At 41.6% G+C, this 24,417-nt stretch overlaps 1 protein-coding gene across 1 annotated transcript; it reads left to right on the top strand.

Annotated features, from left to right (window-relative positions):
• Positions 1-535: 535 nt before the first annotated feature.
• LOC104511248 (band 4.1-like protein 5) lies at positions 536-24,153 on the top strand. Its single transcript, XM_010153781.1, is given in 9 exon segments — positions 536-715; positions 10,633-10,737; positions 16,012-16,054; positions 17,158-17,236; positions 19,769-19,813; positions 20,136-20,217; positions 22,841-22,941; positions 23,353-23,440; positions 24,061-24,153. Coding segments are annotated over 9 exon segments (816 nt in total).
• The last annotated feature ends 264 nt before the right edge of the window (positions 24,154-24,417 follow it).

Here is a 24,417-nt window from a genome sequence, read left to right as displayed (position 1 = left end):
CGGCCCAGCCGTGGCCGGAGCGGGGCGGGAGCCGCCGAGGCCGAAAGTCGCTCGCCTGCCTGCAGAGCCTCGGAGTCCCGGGTCTGCAGGCGAAGTTCTGGGGCAGGGAGCGCCGTTTGTAACTTATTTCGGACGAGAGGGATGGAGTGGGTCGGCCAGGGAAGCGGGCGGCCGTGTGTCGGTCTTAGTTGCTCTCCGACTTGGGAGAGAACGTCGTGGTTTCATTGCATAGGGCAGTAGTATTTGCGTTAATGAAAGATTGCAATTAATCATATGATGTCATCGCTGGTTTTTGCCCTAATGTACTTTCAGGTTGTCCCAAAAGTCACCCCAACTACCTGAATTTTTCCAAAGTAACTGAAGAGTGTGTGTATTTTAATTCCAAATGAGTAAAAGAGCAGTTTGAATCTCTAACAGTTCTTAATCAGAATCTGGCGCTTTCTAAGAATGTTCAAATCGGTCTTCTATTTTTCTTTTTTTCCATGAAAAATTAACATTAGCATGTTCTTTTCCTGTCTTGGATTTCACAGCAACGATGCTGAGCTTTTTCCGTCGAACCCTTGGTCGGCGGTCTATGCGTAAGCATGCGGAGAAGGAACGGCTGAGAGAGGCCCAAAGAGCTGCGACCCACATCCCTGCGGCTGGGGACGCGAAATCCATCATTACTTGCCGAGTAGCGCTGCTGGACGGAACAGATGTCAGCGTGGACTTACCGGTAGGAGTGATGCAAGCTTGTTTTTAAATACAGTCGGCTTGTGTCAATCTGTTCGTGCTCTTTGCTGTTTACGAGTTAGGTAGAGGCAGAGGTGAAACCTGTGAGTGTTGTAGCAACCAACCCTGTGACTTGACATCCACTAAGTTAATGTTTGCAAAAAGGTACTGAAGGAATAGTTAACTTTGTTATTCACTGACTCTGGAGTGTTTTGTTCTTGTGCCTTAGACACTGAACACTTTCTAGCGTGCCAGGGTTTCACTTAGGATATGTTTTGGATGAATTGCATTTTCTTTTCGATGAGCGATGTATGCATCTCGAGAAGGGTGATAAATCTTTTGGTGTAACTCTGTTGAGGAGGAGGTTAAGCAGAAGTAGTACCAGTGACGTCTCTTTGGGTTTTGTTTGTTTTGATTTTGTTTTGGGGTGGATGCAGTTAGTAACACTAACTAACTTGAGAGGGGAGGGGATGAGAAGAATTCTACTTCCCCTCCTCAGGGCAGATTATATAGCAGGGATTGTCTCATAGCATAGTGCTTTATTGGGAATGAGGTGTTAGCCACTGTTTTACATTTCTAAAGCTCCCTTAATATACATGTGTATGTTCTGCTCTGCTTATACACCTGGTTTTGCCAACAGGATGAACAGTAGGAAGAGAAGTGTTGTGCTGTTTTTCCATTGCCATGTGTTATAGTTTTAGTGACTTGTTTTGAGCTCAGAGCTGATTTAGGAAGCCGTGGATCTGGGAGACCTTCTGACTAGTTCTGTAGGATTTGGCTGTGGTAACAGTTGTGCAGATGTTGGAGCTGCTGGCTAGAAGAGCATGCAGAGCAGCTGTACTTGAAATGGCTTTTATTTCCTGCTTTTCTTATTTTAAGCACAATTCTAGAGTGTTAATGATGTTAGCTAGGCTGAGGAAGGCTCAGCTTGTTAGGAGTATTGAGTGGCGGTGTTGACACAGCGAGGGGAAATAACTTTTTTGTTATCCAGTACCCCAAGTAATCTAGATTTAAAGAAATGGTTTGGCATCTTTATTTGTGAAATTACTGTACAGATAGGTGTTTATAGAGGGCAGTAAAACTCACTCGTACATTGCTGAAAACTAATGAAGCTATCTAGTGCTGCTTGGTGCCTAGGATGTTTAGGAATGCCCACAAACACTTTATAGCAAGAGTTACACTTAAAAAGTACTCAAGTTTAAATTGGTGTTTCCACATAACCAGAGCAGTGATCTTTGGAGTTGGCTCTGTAGGCAAATTCCTGGCACCTCTAACAAAATTTCTAAGGCTTTGAAGGGCATAAATTGATCCTGAAGAGGTGTCGTGACCTGCCATCTGGACTATAAAACTTGGGTCGGGGTGCAGTAGTAACTATTTCTACGGGACACTTTTTTCACCCTTGCTTTCTTTCTCTGTGAGCCTTGTCTGTGGGCATCTGGGTAGCAGGAAACAAGTATGCTGAATCTGCATAGCTAGATGCAGTAATTACAGTATCGTCAGTGACTGACGTGGACCGGTTCCTTTGGTGATTAAAATACAATAAATTAAAATTAATTTAATCTCCTTTTAAACTCCTTAATGTGTTTATTCTTGTGTCACCACTTGCATCGTTCCTATTTCGGGGTTGACTCTGAAAGGGGAAGAAAAAAAGGGGGGAGGACGGGACAGGGTCTAAAGGGGAAGGTACAAAATCCTGGTAAAACAACATTGCTTTCTACAATCTAAAGCTAAATTCAAAGTGTGTGTGTGTATATATATAGAGAGAGAGATTTTTTTTTTCGTTTACAAAACCTTTGCTGGAGAATCATCCTCCTCTTTCAGCATTTTCCAGGACTGGTTCTGTTACTGTGGCAGCACGTTTAAAATGAACTCTTGTTATCTCAGAGGTGCCCTCAGGTCTGCCAGTTCGGTTGTGCACAATCCCATTGTCAGCCCAACTTCTGTGAAACTGATTTATTTAAAAAACCAAACAGTAAGTGTTTCTTAAGACTGAATCACTCAGCAAACAGGGTTAGTTCGGCCAGAGAAAGGGTTTCCTTGGCTGGAATGAATGCTGGAGCTTTTTTAATCCACGGCTACACAAATACTTCACGGTGGCATAAGTTGTTGCTGCCACAAGAAGAAAAGATTTGCTTTCATTATTGCATTTGTCCTTGTTTTCACATACCCCTTGGCAGAAGAAACAGTTTTTTTGGCAGCTAGGCAAGAAAATGCTGTGGCTGAAAATAATCGGTATGATTTTGTTATGTTTCCAGTTGGAGCGATTCTCCAATCTGGTTCCCCATGTGCCTCCCCAAATGTGGTGAAGAATCATTGGCAAGCGGTATCAGGCTTATGCCTGCTTAACCTTACAGGGACTTTGCTACTGAAAGAAGCGTGTTCTGGAGTTACGGTCATTCATATAATTGAATCTGAGATAGCTGAATTTCTGTTTTTTTTTAAAAAAAAAAAAAATTACACCCAATCACAGGGAACGTTATCATGTAATCCAAATGTCTTTCAGAGTCTTCGTAAGCAGCAGGGCCTGATGTTTTTACAAGTATTGACAGTGAGACAGAAAGGGCATGTTGTGAAGGGTGCAGTTGAGATTTAATTTATTAAACACAGAGCCAGGATTTGAGGAGTAACTCTGCTTTTTGTCCACTGATCTTATCTATGGTGTCTGTCAAACCACTTAATCTGTCCAGTTTTCTATTTCTTCTGTTGTTTTTAATTACAAAACTGCCTGGCTTGGACTGTTCATCCAGGCTGCAGTCCTGTGGAGTACACAGACCGGGTTCTTTTTAAGAATCTACTGATTTCACAGCCATGTCAATGGCGGAAGGATAGTGGCGTTACACATAACTGTTTACTGTCACTGTGCTACGTTCAGCGTGGGAGGCGTGAACTTCGTGTGCCGTGTCAGTGGGCTTTTGGGGCAGATGGAAAGGGATGGGGTGTGTTTTCCCCACCTTCACCTCAGATTCTAAACTTGTGCTTCGACCTGGTAGTTTTCCTCGTCTGTTACCACTTTCTTGAATTCTTATTTTTGTCCAAATGCATTCAGTGATTTCGACAGGTTTATCGTGTGCTTAATATTTCACTAAGAAGCTTTTTTTTTTTAATCCATGAGAAGTTTTTATAAAATATATGGTGTCTGTTAACTGTGCTGTTGTTCATCACACATGCTGTTTTACTGTTAACTTACCTTGAGTTCAACTTGGACAAAAGTTGGTTTGTGCTTTTTCACCTGATTAAGATCCGTGAGTGGGATGTTTGCTCAGTGGGATGAGCGGTGGGAGGACAAGAATTCTATTTTGCTGACATCTCCCATCTTACTTTTAATCCTGTTCCCATGTGAAACTAAACTCCATCTTCCCCTACTGCATCTCTGGAATTCTAAAAAGCCATGAACACTCCTGGTTTATTACCTGAAGACTCCATCAGCCCAGTCATACCCACCTGGGCTCCTAAGGGAAGCCCTCAACAGCTGGAATACTGGCTCTTCCGGTGGTTGTGGTTTGTGGGAAAGGCAGGTTGGGGGGGGTGTCCTAGCAGTGTTTTTCCTTGAAAGCTCTTTTAAGTTGGAGTCGCCAACAGCTTGTGAAATACTTGTGAACAAAAATGTTTGCCAAGAATTTAAAATTAAGTGCAGTTTTGGGTACCTGAGTGCTCCAGAGGAGTTTTAAACTGGAAGATCTAAGACTTGATTATTTGTTGTAGAGATAGTCAGTTCTGTGCTATTCACAGTAATGACTGGGAGAGGGAAAAGATAACCTAGATAAAGGGGGAAAATAGTAGGATAGATAATGTGAAGTAAATTACAGGGATGCACTTGGAAGATGCAACTTCTTTAAAAATTGTGGATAGCTTTCTGTGGAGGAACGTCAGCTTTACAGCAGCAACAGATAGTAAGTGTAGGGTCTTATAGAAGCAACACTGTACTTGTGGAAGCCAGGGTGTTTTGTTTAAAAAAAAAAAAGTGACCCTGCTTAACCCACAATTTACATAATCTTCTCATGGATAATAGAGCATTAATTGTATTCCAGTTTCTGTATGTGCAACCTAAGTTTTAGGCAAAAGCTTCCTAGCGGTATAAGGTGAAAGACAAATCATGAGAATGGATGCAGTCTGAGTAGTTTTTCATCTTAAAATATTACTTAATTAAACATGCATGAAATTTAATATGGAGATTGCAAAATGAGATGTTTTTGTCCTTATAATGAAGTATCATTAAAGCAAGGTCTTGTATAAACCAGTCCATCTGCGGAACTTTAGCAGGAATTAGCTAAGCTGCGTACAGTTTTGGAGTAATGCTTACAAAATAAAATGGAAAGGACTATTATTTGTAGTGATTATTTTAAATAAAATAAAGGAATCTATCTGGAATGCCACAAACATTGCCAGCAAACTGTTACCGAGTGCCGATGGCTTTTTGTGTGAAGGTAGATGGTCTGTGTTGATCTGCCTACAAGGTCAGAGATGTATGGGGGTAGTTGGTTTTGCTCAGTAATCCACTCTGGGGTTTTTTTAAAGCTTGTAGAATGTTTGTGGATACTTGCTAAATATTTGTTAGGTGTAAATACGGAATACAGAATGCTGTCTGTGGCCCAGATGCTGATTAAAAGAGAATCTCGTAATGCTAAAAATGTTGGCAAATCGGTCATCAAATAACAGGAGTAGCCTTGGTGTTCAAGGCTGGCTTTTAAAACTTCAGAATAAATCTCAGCTGACAAACGGGATGCGTAAACAAACATTTGCACATGTGTGTTAAGACTCTAATGGTTTAGATTAAAACTTTTTTCACAGATGTTCTTTGTCTTAAACTATTGAAATGTTTTTGACTCTTTACTTGAACTACTGAAAGACCTTTAGAGAACCAAAACCGGAAGAATCAATCCTGAGCCGAGCGTTGCAAAGCAGAGGTGCTGTCTGTGCGGGGTAAGGGGGCCCAAGCCGTAGTGCGGGTTGATCCAGTGCTTCCTGGGGTGCCAAGACTTAAATAGGCATTGCGATTGAAGGGAAGACACGTAGTACAGCGTGAGGTGTCCCAGCGGCTCCGAGCAGCAGCAGAACCACAGACTGTGCCTGTCCTGAGCCGGGCTGGGAGTCGGCCCTTTTGGGGTAGCGCTGGCAGAGGGGGGACATTTCAGGCTTACTGGGGTGCACGGTGCCCTGGTGCGGTTGGAAAGGCAGGCAGGAAGGGAGCAGTTGGAAGCCAACTGCAGCTGCTGGCAGAGCAGTGTGTTTGGCCAGCGCTGTTTCTGGGGATGGGGCTGCTGTAGTTGCCCGAAGGTTTCTCATTCTGAACTCAGGGCGTAATAGCGGATTTTTTCTGAAGCCCTGCTTTCCTGCTGAACTGTCCCTGCAGAGAGTTCAGTCAGAATCTCTCATGCTCTTGGCAGATAACTCCTGATAAACCTGCAGGTGAAACACCAAATCAGACTGAAATGTTTGAGAATATACTGGGGGAAAGTATTCTATCTCTGAATTAATGCTGGACAAGCAGTTTGGATATATTCTGTATCGGGAAGAACATTAGGGAATAGATGCAGAAATGAATTAAATCAAATATGTAACCAGAATATACAAACTTTGTGGGAGAGGAAAAATAAGAGACTTCTGGCAAAACAAACTGATGAGTGTTTTGAGTCTGTCTTTTTACACAGAGGATCAATAAGCCTGAGCGCAGTACTGTAAATCCTTCTGTGTAGTACTGTAATAAACATACTGTTATGTTGGGTATTGAAATTGATTCTTTGTACAGATTTTTGGGAGATGCCTTTTTCTTTGTCCAGAGAATAACAGCACAAAATGTTTAATCCTAAATGCTTATCTTCCTATATTTGGTAGAGGTTGAGTAAATAGGAGGATTGATAAACTCTGTCTGGAAGTCGAAATTACTCTGCAGCCTGCAGGGCTTTTTACTCAGTACACTGCTTTTGTAAAGATAAAGGATTTTAACCCTCCAGTTCTCCAGAAAACCATAATGGTGTAAACTATCGATATTATTTTAATGACATTGAGATGAACGCTTTTAAAGTTCACTGTTGGAGCTTTCTCATGGCTGTTTTTTTTGCAGTGTGTCATTTGGGAGAAGGATTAACTTCTGGACAGGCTCCTCTGCTGGTCCTCACTGCCATGGTCTGCAAATGTGCATAAGGGATATCCTAGCAACTGGGTAGCTGTAAATCCTGAATAGTTGTCCCTAGCTCTCCGGGGAGGGGGGTAAATGGGGAATTTCTGAGGAAGCTGGTATAAATATGAATGGTAACCCTGCTAATGGGCTGACAAAAAACAGGAAGGGAGGGTTAATAAGCAATATTAACATAATCATTTGAAGAAATCTTCTGACAAATACAGCTGCAGACACAAGCGGTTATGAGTCCTATGAAGGTAAAGCCTATTCATCTCTGTTTCAGAGTTACCTTATGTAGGCATCTCGTTTTCTTCACAAAGAGAAGAAATAAAGAGGAGAAAAATACTGTCCTGATAACTATTTTAGAAAATTCATTAGGTGGGAGTTTTGCTTTTTTTTTTTTCCCGCCCCCAAGTTTTGAAAGCTTGAAGCACTTGTCTGTGATTGAAACCCTGATAAAAGCCTTAACGTGAGGGATGCAGCCGGTGCCCTCCCAGCCCCCGGTCAGCCTCTGGCCCCACCAGCGCTGCGGCACTGAACGGCGTTTGCATCGCACGGGCCAGTTGTGGAGTGGCTGCTGGCTTGAACGCGTGTCCCTGAGAAGACCTTCACCTCTGAGACCCTGAGAAAAGGGTATAAGCTCTGCCTTTCTGGTTTTAGGCCGTGGCTGAGATGCCTGAGCAGAGGTGAATGTCTCCCCATCCCCTCGTCCCGGCCGTTGAAGGGACAGGGCAGCTTGCTGGCGTGAGGCTGTACCCAGCCCAACACCTACTCAGCCCGCAATTGCGGTTGAGAGCAGCATGAGATGTCACTAGGACACAGTTGGGAACAGCCCTTCCATGCGGGGGACATGCACACAGTTCATACAAAGCCATCAAAAGATGCTTTTATCTCATTCCAAAGTGTGTCAAAACCAGTAGATGACTTGCCCTATAGAAATGATACTTTATTTAAGTGTCCCAGTTCAGCGGTAGCTTATCCTGTTGTGAGATGTTTGCTGTTGCTTCCAGCAGAGCATGCCAAACTGTGTAAAACCAAGTAGTCAAGTTTTACAGAATTACGAACCCATGAGTAGTTTAATTTGTGCCCCGAGGGGAGGACCAGCCACTGGCTTGTGAGTGGAGTCATTAATAGTTCATCAGTAACCATTAAGCAGGTTGAAAATAGTTGTCCTTTGAGAGGAACCTGAGCTCTGCTGCAAGGAGAAAAAAAAAAGGGGGGGGGGATGTGAAGAAGCATGGGGTAACAGCAGGTTAAAAATGTCATTTAAGTTGAATCTTGCCATTAGAGAGTTAGGGTAGTTTTTCACTAGAAAATGTAATAGAAATGTATCTTTGCTATGCCGTTTGAAAACAGTTGAGATAGCAGTTTTATTGAATACAAACAAACTATAACTGGTCACAGAGCAGTAATATATTTGGTTGCCATTTATTTAAATATAAGGACGAAGGACTTCAGTAAGGCTTTAAGAAAGTATTTGAGTTTAACATTAAACAGGTGTGAAACTTGCTGACTTGCACCAAATACAGCCACCGATGGTTTCACTCGTATGCAAAGTACTGCATAATTAATTCCATGTTGACAGCCCTGGTGATTTAAGTCAGAAAACAAGCAGTGGCCCCTTAGAGAATCTTTCCACAGCTGCTCCAGTGCTGTTCTTCAAGGACTTTCCCCCACATTAGTCAGTCTGGGTGCACTTAATCTTTGAGTCCTTTGCTGAGATTACCAAAATGGTGAATGCGCTCTGAAACGAATTTGATGCTGTAGAATTTTGAACAAAAATAAGTTTTGGTGGTCTGAGTATGTGTAGTAATTTCCAGACTTGAGTTACAGTGCTTCATTGCCTGTCCCCGGGAGGGAATTTGGCTCACTGGTTAATTACAGTTCTAAAAGATCACGTACTGAGGAATTGAGAAGGATCTAAAATGTTCCGCTCAATAAGGGGAGATTTTCCTCTAGTTTTAGATGTGCTGTGGAAAGCTTCATGCAAGATAAAGCATTTTTCTAGTTTTGCTGTTGCGAATGCTGAATTGATTTCACTTGTGTTAGTATTATCTTACTGTTAAGCAGAAGATAGCCTGTGCTGAGAGGAAATTTTAACAGTTCCATGCCTTGCTCTTTCAAGAAAGAGGTGACAGGCTCAAGCAGTGGAAGAAATATGTGGGTTTGTATGTAGGCAATTTGCTTTAAGGCTTCTGTTAGGAGAGTCTTGGTGGTGTTTAATAAATCTGCTATAGCCTGAGAAGTACGTTTTCTTGAAGTCAACAGAAAAAGCACCCTGAACAAGTTGGATGAGGTCTACATCTTGGCATTTTCATCACACGTTTTGTAGATGCTGTGTGTATGTATGTAAAGTTGCCTGGTGGTGTAACTGCCTTCTGTTCCCCCTACTTCCCCTAATGCTTGGAAATAAACTTGCCTAAGCAAGTTCTCCCATGGTTATTTAGTTTACAGATTTTTCTGAGATTTGCTTTGTGCTGTGTAAAGTCATGTTGAATTTAACTGACACATCAAGTAAACCAGTGATTATGGTTGCAAAGCCGAATACGAAATATTTGGATATTTATTGCTGCCTGGAGTTAAACCATGACAACAATGTTAGGGGAGAGTAAGGTGGCAAAAATTATGCATGCTGCTTTACCTATGTGGATATTATTCAGTGATTAATCCAGATGATTTCTGAGAATAAGAATTCTGGCTGGCCTGGAATTTTGAGAGGTGGACTAAGTCTGCTAATTAGTAGCCTACTAAAAAAAAAAGCTTAAAAAGTTAGCCCATTTCTCAGGTGGTGAATGTATAAATATTAAGATAAAAGACTGCAAGATGATAACATTATGGAAACAGAGAAATCCTTAAACTGCTTGCCGAGTAAGCAGAAATGCTGTCTGCATTTCTTTGCATTTAAAAATATTTCTTTGTAACACTGTGACTTGTCTGCTCACCTGCTAATATATTAATGCATTTTTATTGCATTTAGGCATTAAAGGTATTACTGTTAAGCATTTCTTTCAGTGTATTACTATAAACGAAGTCATGGCATGGAAAATGCATGTTGTGTAGAAGCTGCCCAGTGCTATTTACATGCCTTCTCTTTAAAAACAACTGTTTAATTTTTCAGATCATCACTGTAGAATGTTTACTTGGGGCTAGAGCTGAGGTTTTTTTCTTAAATTATGTATGAGCAGATGCGGTGGCTTTTTGCACCTATAAGTGAGTTTTATGAATTTACTTTTTTAAATGTGTTATCGAAGTACTGTTTGTTAAAGTTGTTTACCCCAGACTGTTTCTGGCAGTTGTTAAAAGCACTTGATAATGCAATGCTATATCCTAATTCAATATGCTTTACTACTTGCTCCTGAACTGGTGAATTGCCTCGATGTCATACCGTAGTAAATTTGCAAGTGATTTGCTCTACTTTGCTCTGAAAATGTTCCAGTGCATTAGTTACTGCAATTGTGCTAGCTATATTTCTAGTTCTGTTGAACTTCAGTGAGTAAGGAAGGCGTAAAGGGAACAGTGATGTTTTAACACTCTGTTGAGCAGGTCAGTGTGGACTTTTTCCATAAACAAAGGTTATGCAAGTCCTTTAAGGCTACTGTGTGTGTTTCTTGTGGGATGTACATTTGCCTTTAAGAAAAACAGCCATGCAGAAAGATGAGGAAAAAAGAAAAAATCCACAGTTTGTTTGCAGAAGCTTAATTTTAGGATTCTCTTACTTTGGGAATTACAATGTAAAATATGCCTAGAAGGTAGATGCTGCTGTAAGTGTACCTGCTAAGTACTAAATCCTTTTATATTTTCAGAAAAAAGCCAAAGGCCAGCTCCTGTTTGAACAGATCATGTATCATCTGGACCTTATAGAAAGTGACTACTTTGGTTTAAGGTTCATGGATTCCGCCCAAGTCGCGGTGAGTAGCGTGCTTGCTTTTTTATTTTTATAAACAACAGTCTAAAAGTTAAACCTTGAAATGCCATAAGAAAGCTGCCTTTTTTTGAGTCGAGTTTTGTGCAGAAGCTCTGTGGTGTGGTAGTTTAAATGACCCCAAGCTGTATTCCACCTCTGGCACTCTAAGAGATGACAACGCTGTTCTCTCGTCTTTCACCTGTCCCTGTCACACCTTCTGCTGCCATGAGGCAGGCTGGCGGGTAGGAACCCAGAGCCTGGCACATCATGTAGAACTGCTTGACGCTGCTCATGCGGAGAGGACGGGGCAAGACTCGAGTGTGGGCTTTGGCCCTTCATTGCTCTACAAAGGGGAGAAAGTTCTCCTTTGACAATGCTGTCACTTTATTGTCAGCAAAAGTCACCTTACTAATGTCTGCTTGGGAAGTAACCTTGGCAAGAGGCACATACCTTTGATTTGCTCAAATCCATTGTGGCTCAGACCCGCAACTAAAAATTTCTTGGAGGGTATCGGTGTGTCTGTATGTACAGTTTGAGTAAGGGTTCTTGCAAGCCTGAGTTTGTTTGTGAAGTTTGTTGTGTGCTTGTAAAACCGTGACCTCTACTGAAAACAGAAGCAGAGCATGGTCTGTCAGAAGCATCACAGTTCTTCACTTGAGGGCTGTGCAGTTTCATATAGGTACTTCCTATGGCCACGTACTTAATCCTACCCACAAGGACAGCTGCAAGTTACGTGAGGCGTTAGACAAGGAGTGGATTTTGGTCTTTGTCCTGCATCCCTGTAATTTAAACCAGTATTCGCTTATCCCAACACCCCCAGGTAGAATATCTCAGATTTCATACTTTGTACGTTGATCTTATATGTTAGATGTAATGGTTTCTGTGTTTCAAGTCCCCTTCAGAATTACTTCATGATTAGGATGGCTGAGTGGAAGCGTAGATAGCTGATGCCGAGCTAAATACCTGAGATACTTCTATCAGAAATACACCTTGTTCAAGGTCAGCATAGAACATGGAGGCAGTCACATATATCCCTTTACTTCTGGGAGGGTCTATGTCTGGAACATTTTGAGGGTGTGCTGGTTTTAGACATCTTAACTGTTCCAGCTCCCAAAGCTTGAATCTTTAAAGCTGACAGCTTTGGACACAGTGCTGCCCACCCCAAAGCACGCTTACAACCTGATGGCTTCCTTTCAAAATTGTTGCTGTCGAGGTTTATGCTTAGGTAGTAATTGCAGAGAGCATTCTCTTTGGAGAGGGTAATGTATGTTCAATCTGAAGCAAACCATGGCTAGCAGGTTTGGGTGCTGCTGGGTTGCAGTTCTAGTAGTGAAAGTGGTCTCAAACCTCTTGCCGAACAGGCACTAAGGAGAAAGACTGTTACGCTGACGGAAGGAGGGCTGTCACTCAGAAGCGTGCATGCCTCCTACCAACTGAAATTAGAACACGGCCCATTGCATCCCATTTTACATTGATAAAAATCGTGTTAGCTGTGTTAAGCACGCAGAGTCTAGGATGTTGAGTCTTGGTAGTGACTGACTCAATTGCATTTATCTTTTTGCCTCAAGAAAAAAGTAACCCGTATGTTCTACATATCCTAACTCAATTTCTGCCTTGTGGCTTCTGAAGTATTTTCATGTGCTTCTAGGATCATGTAAGACTTCACAGTGGGTTAGTTATAACTGGTGAGACTATCTGTATGGGAAACATTTCCTGTTACTGTTCTGCTAGCAAGTAATGTAATTTCATCTCAAAATGGGGAAATAAGGGTTAATCTTTTCTGCCTCAGCAGTGGCTCATGGCTTGCTTTTATCCAGCAAATTGTTAATTCCAATCCAGACAGCACCTGATTGGGGTTTTTGATACTGCACTCTCTACCAGGTACAAACGATTTCAAACTTAGTTTGCTTCCTTTTCTTAACTATGTGTGACTGAAAAGAGACAGAGTAGAGATAACAATCTGTTTAAACTGGACTTCAGTGATAGTCTGTAAATGAAAGCAGAAAAGATTGCATTTTGCCAGAAGAGCTGAACACAGCCAGAGGTAATTGCTTGAAGAAATGAAGAACTACTGTGATAGCAGCCCTTCTTGCATAGAGGAGCTGACACATTCTAGCAGAAACCCAATCTGCAGCTGGAAACAGAGGGAGACTAATCAAGTGTCTTGTCAAAAATTATTCAGGAGAGCTGTTAAGTAAAAAGCGTAAGAATCCAGTCCCTTACTCTGGACAGAACTGTCCACTGGCTCTGGAGGAGGTAATCTCTCTGCTACCCAATTCAAATCTACGTATATTACCTTACTAGCTAGTTGCACCTGACATAAAAACCACTGGCAGACTATCAGCCTGTAGTTGTATAAAAAACTGAGGATTTCCCTGTTTGGTTTAGGTACAAATGAGTTTTTCAATAGGTTCATTTTGATCAGTGAAAGGATGGCTTTTTTCCTTTTTTTGAGCTGCTGAAGTGATTTGTAATTAGGTGTTTCAGTTTAGGATGTACTGGGGTGTGGGGGAACCCAGGTAATGCAAAAATTCTTCCTGACACTTTGGATTTTAGGATTCAAATACTAGCAGTGAAGTGAAAGAACTGTCTTTTTCGTCTAACTTCTGTGTTCGTTGCTAGCCTGATGGTTAGGAATGGATTCCACACACAAGTAAGAGGCGGGAGATGGCAAAAGGGTTTATTTGTTCACCATCCATTAGTCTGGCAGCCATGGGAACAGGCTGTTGTTAATTTGAGTAACTGATTCAGGCTGACAAGGAACAGTCCAGTGACACAAAAGATGAGGATTGCTGTTAACCTGTTGGGCTGTTTGGCTTTTCCTCTAGTGATGCTGGAGAGAGTTTTCTAGTGAGGAGGCACTGAACACTTTACAAGTGGTGAATTTCCACTTCTGAGATACAGGTTGCAAGCATCAAATACTTGCTTTTCCTGATGGAATTGGGCAGCACATTGGTTTGTTACTCTGGTGGTTTTGTGTAATGTAGTGCTTAATGCTGAAAATTATCTGTATAGCATTGCACTAAGTATGCACCCATCAATTCCATGAAGTGTGGGACCAGTTTTAGCCTCACTGTCTTACTAAAAAAACTTGTTTACCCAACCTTCTTGAAATGTTGCAGGGTATTTGGTTGGGATTTTGGTTGGTTGGTTTTCAATTTCTGAAGCAGGAAACTTTTAGTAGGGACTTCCAGTACTCTGTGCAGGCTGTTGTATTGCTTTTTGTTTAGCAAACTTTATCTCTGGATTTCAGCAGTAGGCTGTGCTGAGCAAACTCTCATCAAAATGTAAACGTTTTGCCAGGACCACTTGAATTCCATCTTAATCACTTGGAATAAATCCTAAGTTTCCTGACGTCTGTGTGTGTCCATGCCTGTGTTGATTTGGGGTTTTTTTGTTTTGGTTTGGTTTTTCCCCCTCCATTTAGAGGCAGTTCTGTTTCCCTTCTCCACGGGTACCCTTTCCGTTCAGCCGGAACTCCTGCAGGCAGGGGTGGTAGGAGTGGAGCGGAGCAAAACGCTATCAGTGCCTGTCGCGGGCCTCTCACTTGCCTTCCCGTGGAATGTGGAGGAGATGAGAGAAAACAGGAGGGAGATGAAACAGGCGTGCACAGCCCATCCTGCAGCCGAGAAAGGGCGCTCTGCTATTCCTGTGTCTAAATCACCTGGCAGCCTCCAAGTGGGTACTTTGTATATTTTTATGGTGGAGGAAGGAGTAAGTAAATTGTCTCTTACAGCAAGTGAGTTTATGGAATAGGAAGAGAGATTGTTTGTTTCTTTAAGAAAACGATACAAAGAAATTGCTCAGTGCAGTTTCTCTGTTAGTGTAAGCAAAGTTGACATAAATATTTGCCTTACTTTTTCCTTATGCTTCCTGCTTTATTTTAAAGATATTAGCTACTTTCCAGATAGCTTTCTGTAGCTACTTTGCTTTAATAGATAAGAGAGCATTTTCAGCTGTGTGCACAGCAGCAGTAGGTGGTTCAGTTGTTCCCTCTGCAGTTAGTATATTGATCGCTGCAGATCCTGGCTGTATTACAGCCTGACGTTAAACATACTCTGCAGAAGGCAGGGCTGCTGTGAAGACAGGAATGTGTTTGCACTTGGCATCACAACCTGAAAATACCGGTTCTTTCTCATAGCCCTGTTGCTTTTCTGTCCTCCATGGAGCCTGCTGTGACCTCCATGGCACGTAGTTTAACGAAAGGAGTGTTCCTAAGTATGTAATTCATCTGTTTTAGGTGCAAGGTGCCGTTTGGGATTGATCAAATGAGGTGGTGTTACCTGGGCATTGTGAGCCATGCAGGACATGGTGTACTGGGGAGTTTGCTCTGGCTGTTGAGTTGGTGCAATTACAGTGAATAGGGTGCTGTGTTTGTTTTAACTGAGTCACCTCCTTTGGAGGAGGGAGCTGTTTGCTACGCGTGGCACTTAGAAGTAGGTTTCTACTGCTGTATGTTACCTTTCCAGCGTGAATTTCTGGTAAAAACCCTTCAGCAGTGGGAGTATATGCAATTATTTTAGGGAGCTTGGCGTATATGCGTAAATGTTTGTCTCAGCCTGCCATCTATAGCTTATTTTTCACGTGCTGTTGTACACAGTGTAATTGAAATCATTATTTTGGCTTCACGTCCAGTATATAGCTTATAATTAGCATTAGTAGGTGAGGCAGTAACTTCTGTCCTCCCATGTGACAGTTGCTACAGTGTCACCTATGAATAGGTTTTGGAGAATTGTGTAGACCTGACCTTTATGTTCGGACATTGACAGCTTTGCTGTTACTACACGTGAGTCATCTAAAGCAAATGCCTGAATGCCAACAATATTTACTTTGTCTCTCCCCTCCCACCCCAAGTAAACATCACGCACGGCTGAGTGCCAGAGTCTGCAGTTATGAGCTCCGTCACATTGTCACTGGCCGACCTACTAACATGTGAATTAAGTGTTTGTTTGGACAGGATGAAAATTTTAGTAATTCAAGTGGATTGCCAGTACATCTTCTGTTTGTAGATGATGCTTTCTTGGAGATTGGCTTTATATAAGGTACTACAGGATGTTTGTGTTGTTCAAAACTGACGTTTTGCATTACAAACTTTGAGTGAAAGGATCTCCAGTGAGCACTGAGAGCGCTGTGGATTGTGAAAGGTTTGGATGAGATTGTTTTAATGAACTGCTTGCTATTCCAACATGGTCTTCACTAACAAATAGGGGTTTCTTCCTCTTTTTGTTCTTTCTGAGAGACTTTATTGAAAATTCAATGAAAGTAATTTATTTTTCAGCATTGGTTGGACAACACAAAAAGCATTAAAAAGCAAGTTAAAAGTAAGTGTCCTTTCTGTTTTCTCTTGGGATCTCACATTAAATATGCAGGAGGCACAGAGAGTTGGAATGGGTGGTGGGGAGAAGTGTTCTGTGAGGGGTGACAAAAACTGGCTTGGTGCTGCTGACCTCTTCTCTCTGCAGCTCATATTTCTTTAGTCTAATTCCCTTAATTAAACATGTTATAGGCTCATTAATTATCATTTAAATGGAGTCAAGGCAGCTGAAGATGTTTTAATGTTATAGATAGTTATCCTGGCTATCAAAAACCTTGTCTTGGAGCCTCCATCCCTTGGGGCAGTCCTGAATGCTGGAATCTCTGTTTGGTCCACCAAGTCCTTACCTGCTGCACAAGGGTTGAGTGTGGCCTGGCTGTTTGGGTGGTATGTGCTTGAGTGAGCTGCGGCATCGGCTGATTTTTGTTTAGCAGCTTCCTTGCTCTGCACTGTGGGAAGTCTTCGGGGATTTGTGGTGCTGTGTTAATACAACAGAGGTTTTGGAAGCACCGGGAGAGAGAAAATTCCTCCTGTCAAATGCAAGAATCAGCAGAGCGCTGCACATTTTTAAAGAACTGTTAATCCATTCTTTTGCTGAATTAACTCTTTGGTTTCCAGAAAAGATTCTTCCACAGGAGGGTCTGTTAAATCCCCCTAAAATATGTCTAAGCTTCTGTGGAATAAAGGGGCCTGACTTGTCAGCAGTGGGTGTTTCCCAGAGCCCTGGAAAGGCATTACAGAGACCAACAGGAGTACCTGAGGGACTGGCCAAATGCAGAGCCAAGATGCACAGCTCTCTTGGTGATGGATGCAGTCCTTAAATATAGGGATTAACCTAGATTCATGTGCTCTTGACAGGACAAGTCGACTTAATGTGATATGACTGTTGGATTGACTTGTAACGTATGAAACTCCTTTGTATATTTTAGTGTCCTTTCGCTCTGATGTTTTTCACGCAGTTCCCTGTCACAAAGGAATTCCTGCCTTAAGACCTTGTGGTAGGGCAGAGCCAATTTCAGTCAGGTTTTGTGATGTGGTTCTGTGTAATAAAACATCAGATGTCTCACCCAGTAACTGTTACCTCTGTCATGAATGAATTCTACTTTGCAGTTGGCCCCCCATATTGTCTGCATTTTCGTGTGAAGTTTTACTCATCTGAGCCCAACAATCTACGTGAAGAGCTGACAAGGTAAGAAGCATTTTGTGTGAGAGAGGGGTACCCAAATAAGGCCGGGAAAACGTTTGCATGGTATTATTTAAACAGTTGCGTGATATTTTGGGGAACTCCTTAGAGCTGCTTGCTTACTTGGCTCTTTGTAAATGTTTCTAATCTAGCTCTCGTGAAATAAATCAGCTCTAGTAGAGAGAGATCTGTATGTTTACTGTGTTACTTGATGCACCATTTTTCACTGGAAATTGTGGCAACTGATCCAAGTAGCTTATGCACAATCGACAGAGGGTTTTGCTGAAGACAACAGATGTCATTCCTCTTTGGTCATCTTAAGCTTCGTTGAGTTTCAGCTGTATGCAGTCATCCTGTCTCTTTAGGCAGAAGAGCGTTGAATTGCAAGGTAGAGCTGCTTTTTGACAAAAATAAGTTCAGTTCCTGTTTCATTACTTCTGTGGTCTTTGCAGAGCTTATGGAAAAGGCCAATAAGTATTTTAAGACCACGTTGAGATGTGAGTTGACAGCATTCTATATGTAGGATTGTGGTAGCAGGTGAGCAGCAGTTCTGTTTGACTAAAGCATGTCACAGATCCATTCATAATGCTGCATTTCATGCTGGAATGAGCCATACTTGGGGTTGTTGGGAGGACAACACAACCTACCATCTGTCAGTAGCATAAATCTGTTGAAAAAGGCAACGTTTCCTTGTGTTGTCACCACTGCTGATGATCCATTTTAGAGACAAAGCCAAGTTGTTGTTTTCTTGGTAGCTCTAGATGCTTCATACCTTCAGCCATTTGTAAGAGCATGAAGTGCATTTGTTTTGTTGTTCAGGTTTATGTCTGGGAGGATCTTCGATCTGCACTTTAGCCAAATCCCTAGGAGTGCTACTAGGGAGATTATAGTAGCATTACCCCTTACAGCCATATGTACACTGTGCAGCTCCATATTTACATGTGGTAACGTAATGTTGTAACTGCTCTTCTGTAACGCTTCCCTACCGATCTGGGAAGAATGTTTTACCTCCCCATTCATGTTCCTGAATAACCATTTAACTGTCTTTAAAAATAGTAACCTTATTCAGACCTACAATTAGTACCTACCACTATGAAATATTTTCATCCATTCTGGCTGAGTTCTGCCAGTCAGACCTTGCTATACAGGTTTTAGCAGGGCAGACCTGAAACCTGAGGGCTTTTAAACCCTGTCTGTCTGCTTAGCTAATCCCCCAGAACAGCATAGCAGCAAGTCTCTCTTCCGTCTCAACGCAGTAAAATGCCGTAAAGAAGCAGGGGGAAGGGGAGCTCTGCTACGGGTTGTAGGTGTCACTAGGCAGGGGTTACCACCTTTTCCTCAGGTTACCCACCTGAGGGTTCCACCTTTTCCTTTTGCAGCAGGACACCCAGCTGGAGCCACTTTCCAGCTTCCACAGGTGCAGCTTGCTCACATTTCTGCCAGTTTCCCATCAGATGCCACCAGTCAGAGGTCATACAACACAGCCTAGGCATGGGAAGTATGCCGGAATTGTTTGCAAGTGTTATGTGGCTGATAAGCGCAGACTGGTCACACCCGCTGTAGACTGGAGGCCTGTGCTCATTCTTTTGATATCTAGGGTCAGTACCAAACATTTATTCCCCATGTAGGGGCCAGTGTTCAAAAGGCTTGGGGTAATGAAGACTTCAGTACTGTAGTTGTGGATTTCCAAGGGACTTGTAGGAAAAATGTCTGTTTTGTGTCTGTGTCTCGGTATGAGGAGACATAGGCACATGCTGAAACAGAAGCATCCTCCTTGGCTTTGTGCATAAGGCTTCTGTTCATCTGTACTCAATTCAAATGGTACCATCGCAGATGCCAGCGTTTCAGTTGATGAGACTACTTCCCTTGTTTAGGGAAAGCTGTGTACCACAGCGGAGCAGGAGGGCTGCTCTGTGTGGGTATTGGATCGGAAGGATTGGTGTTGCACACCAAAGGGATAGGAGCTTTGTATTCAGTATTTGGCCAGTTTCTAAGCGAGTACTGAACAAGCAAGGCAGTGAAAGACAGCTGGCTCTGAAGAGTAAACAAGTTGAAAAGGCTGCAGCCAACTGGTTTTTTTGGTCACTTCGCAGTGAGCTTTCTGAGTTACATTTTAACTAAGCAATCCGTATTAGGAACATTTATTTTTGAGAGACTTAAAATATTCATTCACTTAGGAGATTGTGAATCTATGAGTAATGAAGGAAATGTGGAAGATGTAGGTTGTTCTTGGCCCAAGTATGATCAGAAGAGAAAAAAGGAGGTTTACTTAGCTATCCTATTTCTTTTTCCATGCAACGCTGTGGTTCAGCTCGTGACAACTTCTACTTTTGGGTTTATGCCATTTGAAATGTGTGGAAAGCATACAAACCCAACTGATAAAGCTTTGAAAGGCCACAGTGCAGTTTATTCAGTATTGAAAACCCATGTGAAGAGTAGAAAATGTTCTTATTTGTCAGGCTGCAACTTCCTTCTGTTGTCTGAGTGACGCCTTAGAACTATTAATCAATAACTTCTATTTCTAATTTAATCTTACAGGTATTTATTTGTGCTGCAGCTGAAACTGGATATTCTTAGTGGAAAGTAAGTATTCCAAATAAACAGCCTTTTAAACAATTACTGCATGTTTAGCGTAGGAGTTACTAAACATGTTTAGTTAGTTAATGAGTTTTGCTAAGTAGTCTAATGTGTTGTTTTCTCTAAAATACTACTTTTCTATGCATGAATAGCAGCAGAGGAATGCTTAAATAATATAGTGCTTATCTCTTGCTAATTTCCTGAAAGTCTACTAATCCTTTTCCACTTTCTTATCCCAAACATTTGCAGTTTCTCACTGTCTGTCAGGTATAGGAGTTGTTTGCTACAGTGTCAGCTCAGGTTTCAGCAGTGCAATTCTCTTATGCAGGTTGGAATGTCCTTTTGACACAGCCGTCCAGTTGGCAGCTTATAACTTGCAAGGTGAGTAGGTATGAGCGGGGGAGGTTGAAGTTGCATGAACAGCTTTGTGTAGACTCTTATTACCTCTTTTAGTCTGTCCTGGTTATATCCGGAAAACTGGTTCTGCCCAGACGTTAGCAGTCCAGAGTGAATGCAGCTCTTTTTGATTGTTCTTTTGCTGAGAGCGAACATAGAAAACTACTCGCTTTCTCAGGAAACAAACCAAGGAGGTTCTGAACATAAACAACTTCACCCTAAACTTGTTTTCTCAGGTGCTTGTGTGCAAACCTGTCCACTTTCACACAAGATAAGTCTGCAGTCTTCCTGAATTGCTTTGCTGTAGTATTATGCTTCACTTCTTTTTATCGCGTAGCTTCTGCTGTGTGTTTTCTTTTGTTGTACAGACCGGGTACAGAATTGTTTTGGTTCTGCGTTTGGTCCTGTATATAAAACCCACAAGCTTCTGACTTCAGCTTATTTGTAGAAACATGTCAGTGCCCTGTGTCTCATGCTTGTACTTGAGCATTTATGGTTGAGCTGCACTTGTTGGTATTTCAGATCATCCTTCAGCCAAAAGAGGTGACATAGTATATTTTTTTCTCGGCTATACAGCACTATGCTTGAGTCATCTGAGACTCTATTAATGAGTTGTCTTTAACTTTTGATTCCAGCTGAGACTCTGTTATCCATGGCTACTCTGAGAGCTGTGGTCTTGACCTTCGGTTGCTTGTATAGGTTATATATCACTGATCTTCATGGCCAGTGTCTTCTGTTGTTTTGATAACTAATGTCAAGTTTGCAGTGGTTTCAAGGAGAAACCACAAAAGAAAGAGGCGAGACTTGAAGTTTTAGAAATGCCTGATAGAGTAGGCTTTTGGGTCCTTATTGGAGGTTGTATGGCCTTACTCATCCCAGTTAGAGGCTACAAAAAAATCCTAGCACCTCTGTTGTAAAGCTGTTGTACAGTCCTCTGATGAAGAGGGAATTTGGAGATGTGCCATGCGTTTGTGCCACACGCATTCTCTGCACAACATTCATCTCACAAACCAGTGAGCTGATATACTTACTTCTCAGGAGTTAGTTAACAGGATGAAGTCACTGAAATTCTCACTTTCAGCTATTTTCCAAAACACATTTTGTTCTTCAGGCTGGAACTACTAATGGCCCTGATCAGATGTAGAGCTGGGATGAAACTGTAAAGATGTCTGCCTTTTTTAACCTCATCTTTTGTGTGAAAGGAAAACAGTTAGAATAAATTCCATAGTTAAAAATATTAGCATTGTTAGAGCCTTAAGATACGGGTTTAGTGGATAAGTTTTTGGAAAAACAAAGTGATCTAATTAGGCTGTATATCCATTGCTTTTTGTGCTGGTCTTTTCTTCCCTCTCTCCACAATGAGGCCTGTGCAAGGCTTTAATCTTACTGTCTGACAGCTGTGTACTTTTATTTAAATCAGCTGGAACCTAAGCTGGCTTTGACAGCATTCCTTTCAACACAGGCAGGCGTTTTAGTGGGAGTAAATTATTATAGAACTACAGACTTCCTCAGTCAGCATTAAAAAAAAGAAAAGGAGGGGGTGGACTATTATTATGCTTGCAGTGTTCAGAAATCTAAGGAACAGGTTTTCAGCTCATATGTAGGTTTTGTACCTATGGAATGCTGTGAGTATTTCTTTAACTTTTCCAGGTCTTCCCAAAAATGTCACTATTTTCTTCCTTCACAAACGTCTCTAGTTCCTTTTTTTCAAACAGAACAAGTATTGGCCTGTGTCAGACGCCCAAGTTCCAAGTCATAGAATTATTCCTAATATTTTGACTATGAACATCATGAAACACATGAAATCAGTGGGAGGAGCGGATGCTCGGTGACTCTGAAAATCAGGACATTTTTATAAAGGTTTCTAAGTCTTGAGTTTCAGCATTTTAGGCCTACATCAGTCTTTAAAAGGTGGACTTGTTAGCATCTGTGGAAGAAAGAGTTTGTGCTTTTGATGTGGCACACCCATTGACTACTATGCTCCAGTATGCTCCCTAAATAGCATCTCTTCTGGCCCCCGGTGAGCGTGCAGCAGTCAACTAGATGAGCCATTTGACTGAACCAGTAGGGTGTTTATTATGTTCTTGGGTGTAAAGGAGAGGGACAAATAACAGCTGCATGATTGTGCCCTGGCACAGAGTAAGTTTAGGAGGACAGAGGGATTTATAGTAATTTAAAACCAGAAACTCACTTTTAGAATTAACTGGTTTTGCTTTTTACAAATCTCAAGATACTTTGTTTTAATAATTTAAGGCAAAATTCCATTGTAACTTTAGCCAGCTGTCATCTCAGTAGACTTCAGCAATAAAAATGTTGAAAAGTTTCTGCAAGAAACTGAAAAGGTGGGTTTTGAGGATGCTGATAACTTCCATTTATAAGCAGCTTGTTAAGGAATACATCAATATCACTTTGTACAAATTAATGCAGAGCTTTTGTGCACACATGACCTTGTTCAGTGTCTATCATTTCCCTGTCAGAAAAAGTGACACTTCAAATACTGGGAGGACTGAAGGAGGAGGAGGAGGAACACAAGGAGAAATTTAGTATTTTAGTTTAACTAGAAAAGAGTGTAAAAGTTCCTGTTAATATTCACAGTGTTTATTGGGAACGTTGCTTGACAATGCTGTTCTTTTGTAGCTTGCTGAACATGTCCCTGAACTGGTGTCTGAGTTCAGGTTTGTTCCTACGCAGACCGAAGAGATGGAACTCGCCATTTTTGAGAAGTGGAAGGAATGCAGGTACTGGATCTTCCAGTGTATGCTAACCAGCTGTTTGCACTGGCTTTCCTGGGAAGAGAATGTATTAAGAAGATGCTGCTGACGCTTCTTCTGTGGTCTTGTTCAGAAACATAATTCTAATATGGTTCTGTCATATTTTGTAAGAGGATACAGTGTGAGAAATGGAGCTGTTCAAAGGTCTGAGTAAAATTATGAGGTACAAAATCTTGAAATGCAATAATACTTGCAGCAGTGGTTTCAGAGTAAAACTTCCCAGAAGCAACCTTGATGTTTATGAAGGTGAACAAGTGTCAACAGTGTTGGGGTTTTTCACAGCCTTGGAGGAACCTCTTTTCCTCTTTTCTCATAGGCGAGTTTTTCCCTTCTGTGCTTTTTCAGTCATCTGCCTAACAGCAAAACAATTTATTTCAGGGGGCAAACACCGGCGCAGGCTGAAACCAACTACTTAAACAAAGCTAAGTGGCTGGAAATGTACGGTGTAGACATGCACATAGTCAAGGTATGTTTAAGCACAGCATGGTGACCTTTGGGAATGATAATGTCAGCTTTGTCCCGCATTGAAACGCTGGTTTTGCTTTGAGGGGGGTTGGGAAAGGAATATTGTACTTGTCTCAACTGTGTAGCAAGTGATTTGGCTTTGCATCAGCATTCCATTTTATAGTATACATTTCCAGAAGGTATAACTTTAGTCCAAGTGTATCTGCTCTGTGTTAAGTCTGTGATTGGTGTGGCAGTATGTACTACAGTTTGTATTTAGACTAAGAGCTATGTGAAAATCATAGTAATTAATTTAAAATTGGTTGGCCTCCAGTCAGCTACCAGCTGAAGCATTACAAGTAAGAATAGATCTCCTGTGGAGAAGGAAGTGCAGAGACCTGCACAAGGAGGTCCTTATTACACAGACAAATAAAGGAACTTCTAATTTTCCACTTCAGTCAGCCTTATTGAAGGGTTGCAAACCAGAAAAACCCATTGCATAACAGGAGTGTTTGTTGTATAAAATAAGCAGATATGTGTCTAATTGTAACACTGGGCAAATAAGTTACATTAATCAATGGAGTAGTTTGGATAAAGGGTCAAACATGAAAATGAACATAATCTTTATTTTTTGGCAATTAGGCAAGAGATGGCAACGATTACAGCCTGGGATTAACACCTACAGGAGTTCTTGTCTTTGAAGGAGACACAAAGATTGGGTTGTTTTTCTGGTAAGCTCTCTGATTGTATGTTAAAATATATCTTAAATTTTTACGCTTTTGTTTCTTCTGCACTAGCAAAAAAAAAAATTGTTTGGGATAGGAGAGCACCATGAATACTAGGTACCTGCAGAAATATCCTGTAGTGTTTTCACGGGGTCCAAAACTATTCCTTCCTTCTTTAACATTCTTGGTTGATATGTTAAGAGGCTGTGTGTGTAACATGCTAGAGGCAAGTGAGAGTATGTGTTGTATTTTGCACTAGATTGCTTTGGAAATA

Source organism: Eurypyga helias, unplaced genomic scaffold, assembly GCF_000690775.1.
Source record: "Eurypyga helias isolate BGI_N326 unplaced genomic scaffold, ASM69077v1 scaffold46086, whole genome shotgun sequence".
In the NCBI taxonomy this organism is placed as follows: domain Eukaryota; kingdom Metazoa; phylum Chordata; class Aves; order Eurypygiformes; family Eurypygidae; genus Eurypyga; species Eurypyga helias.
Note: the sequence above shows the minus strand (reverse complement) of the source record. Positions and strands in the feature narration are given on the sequence as shown.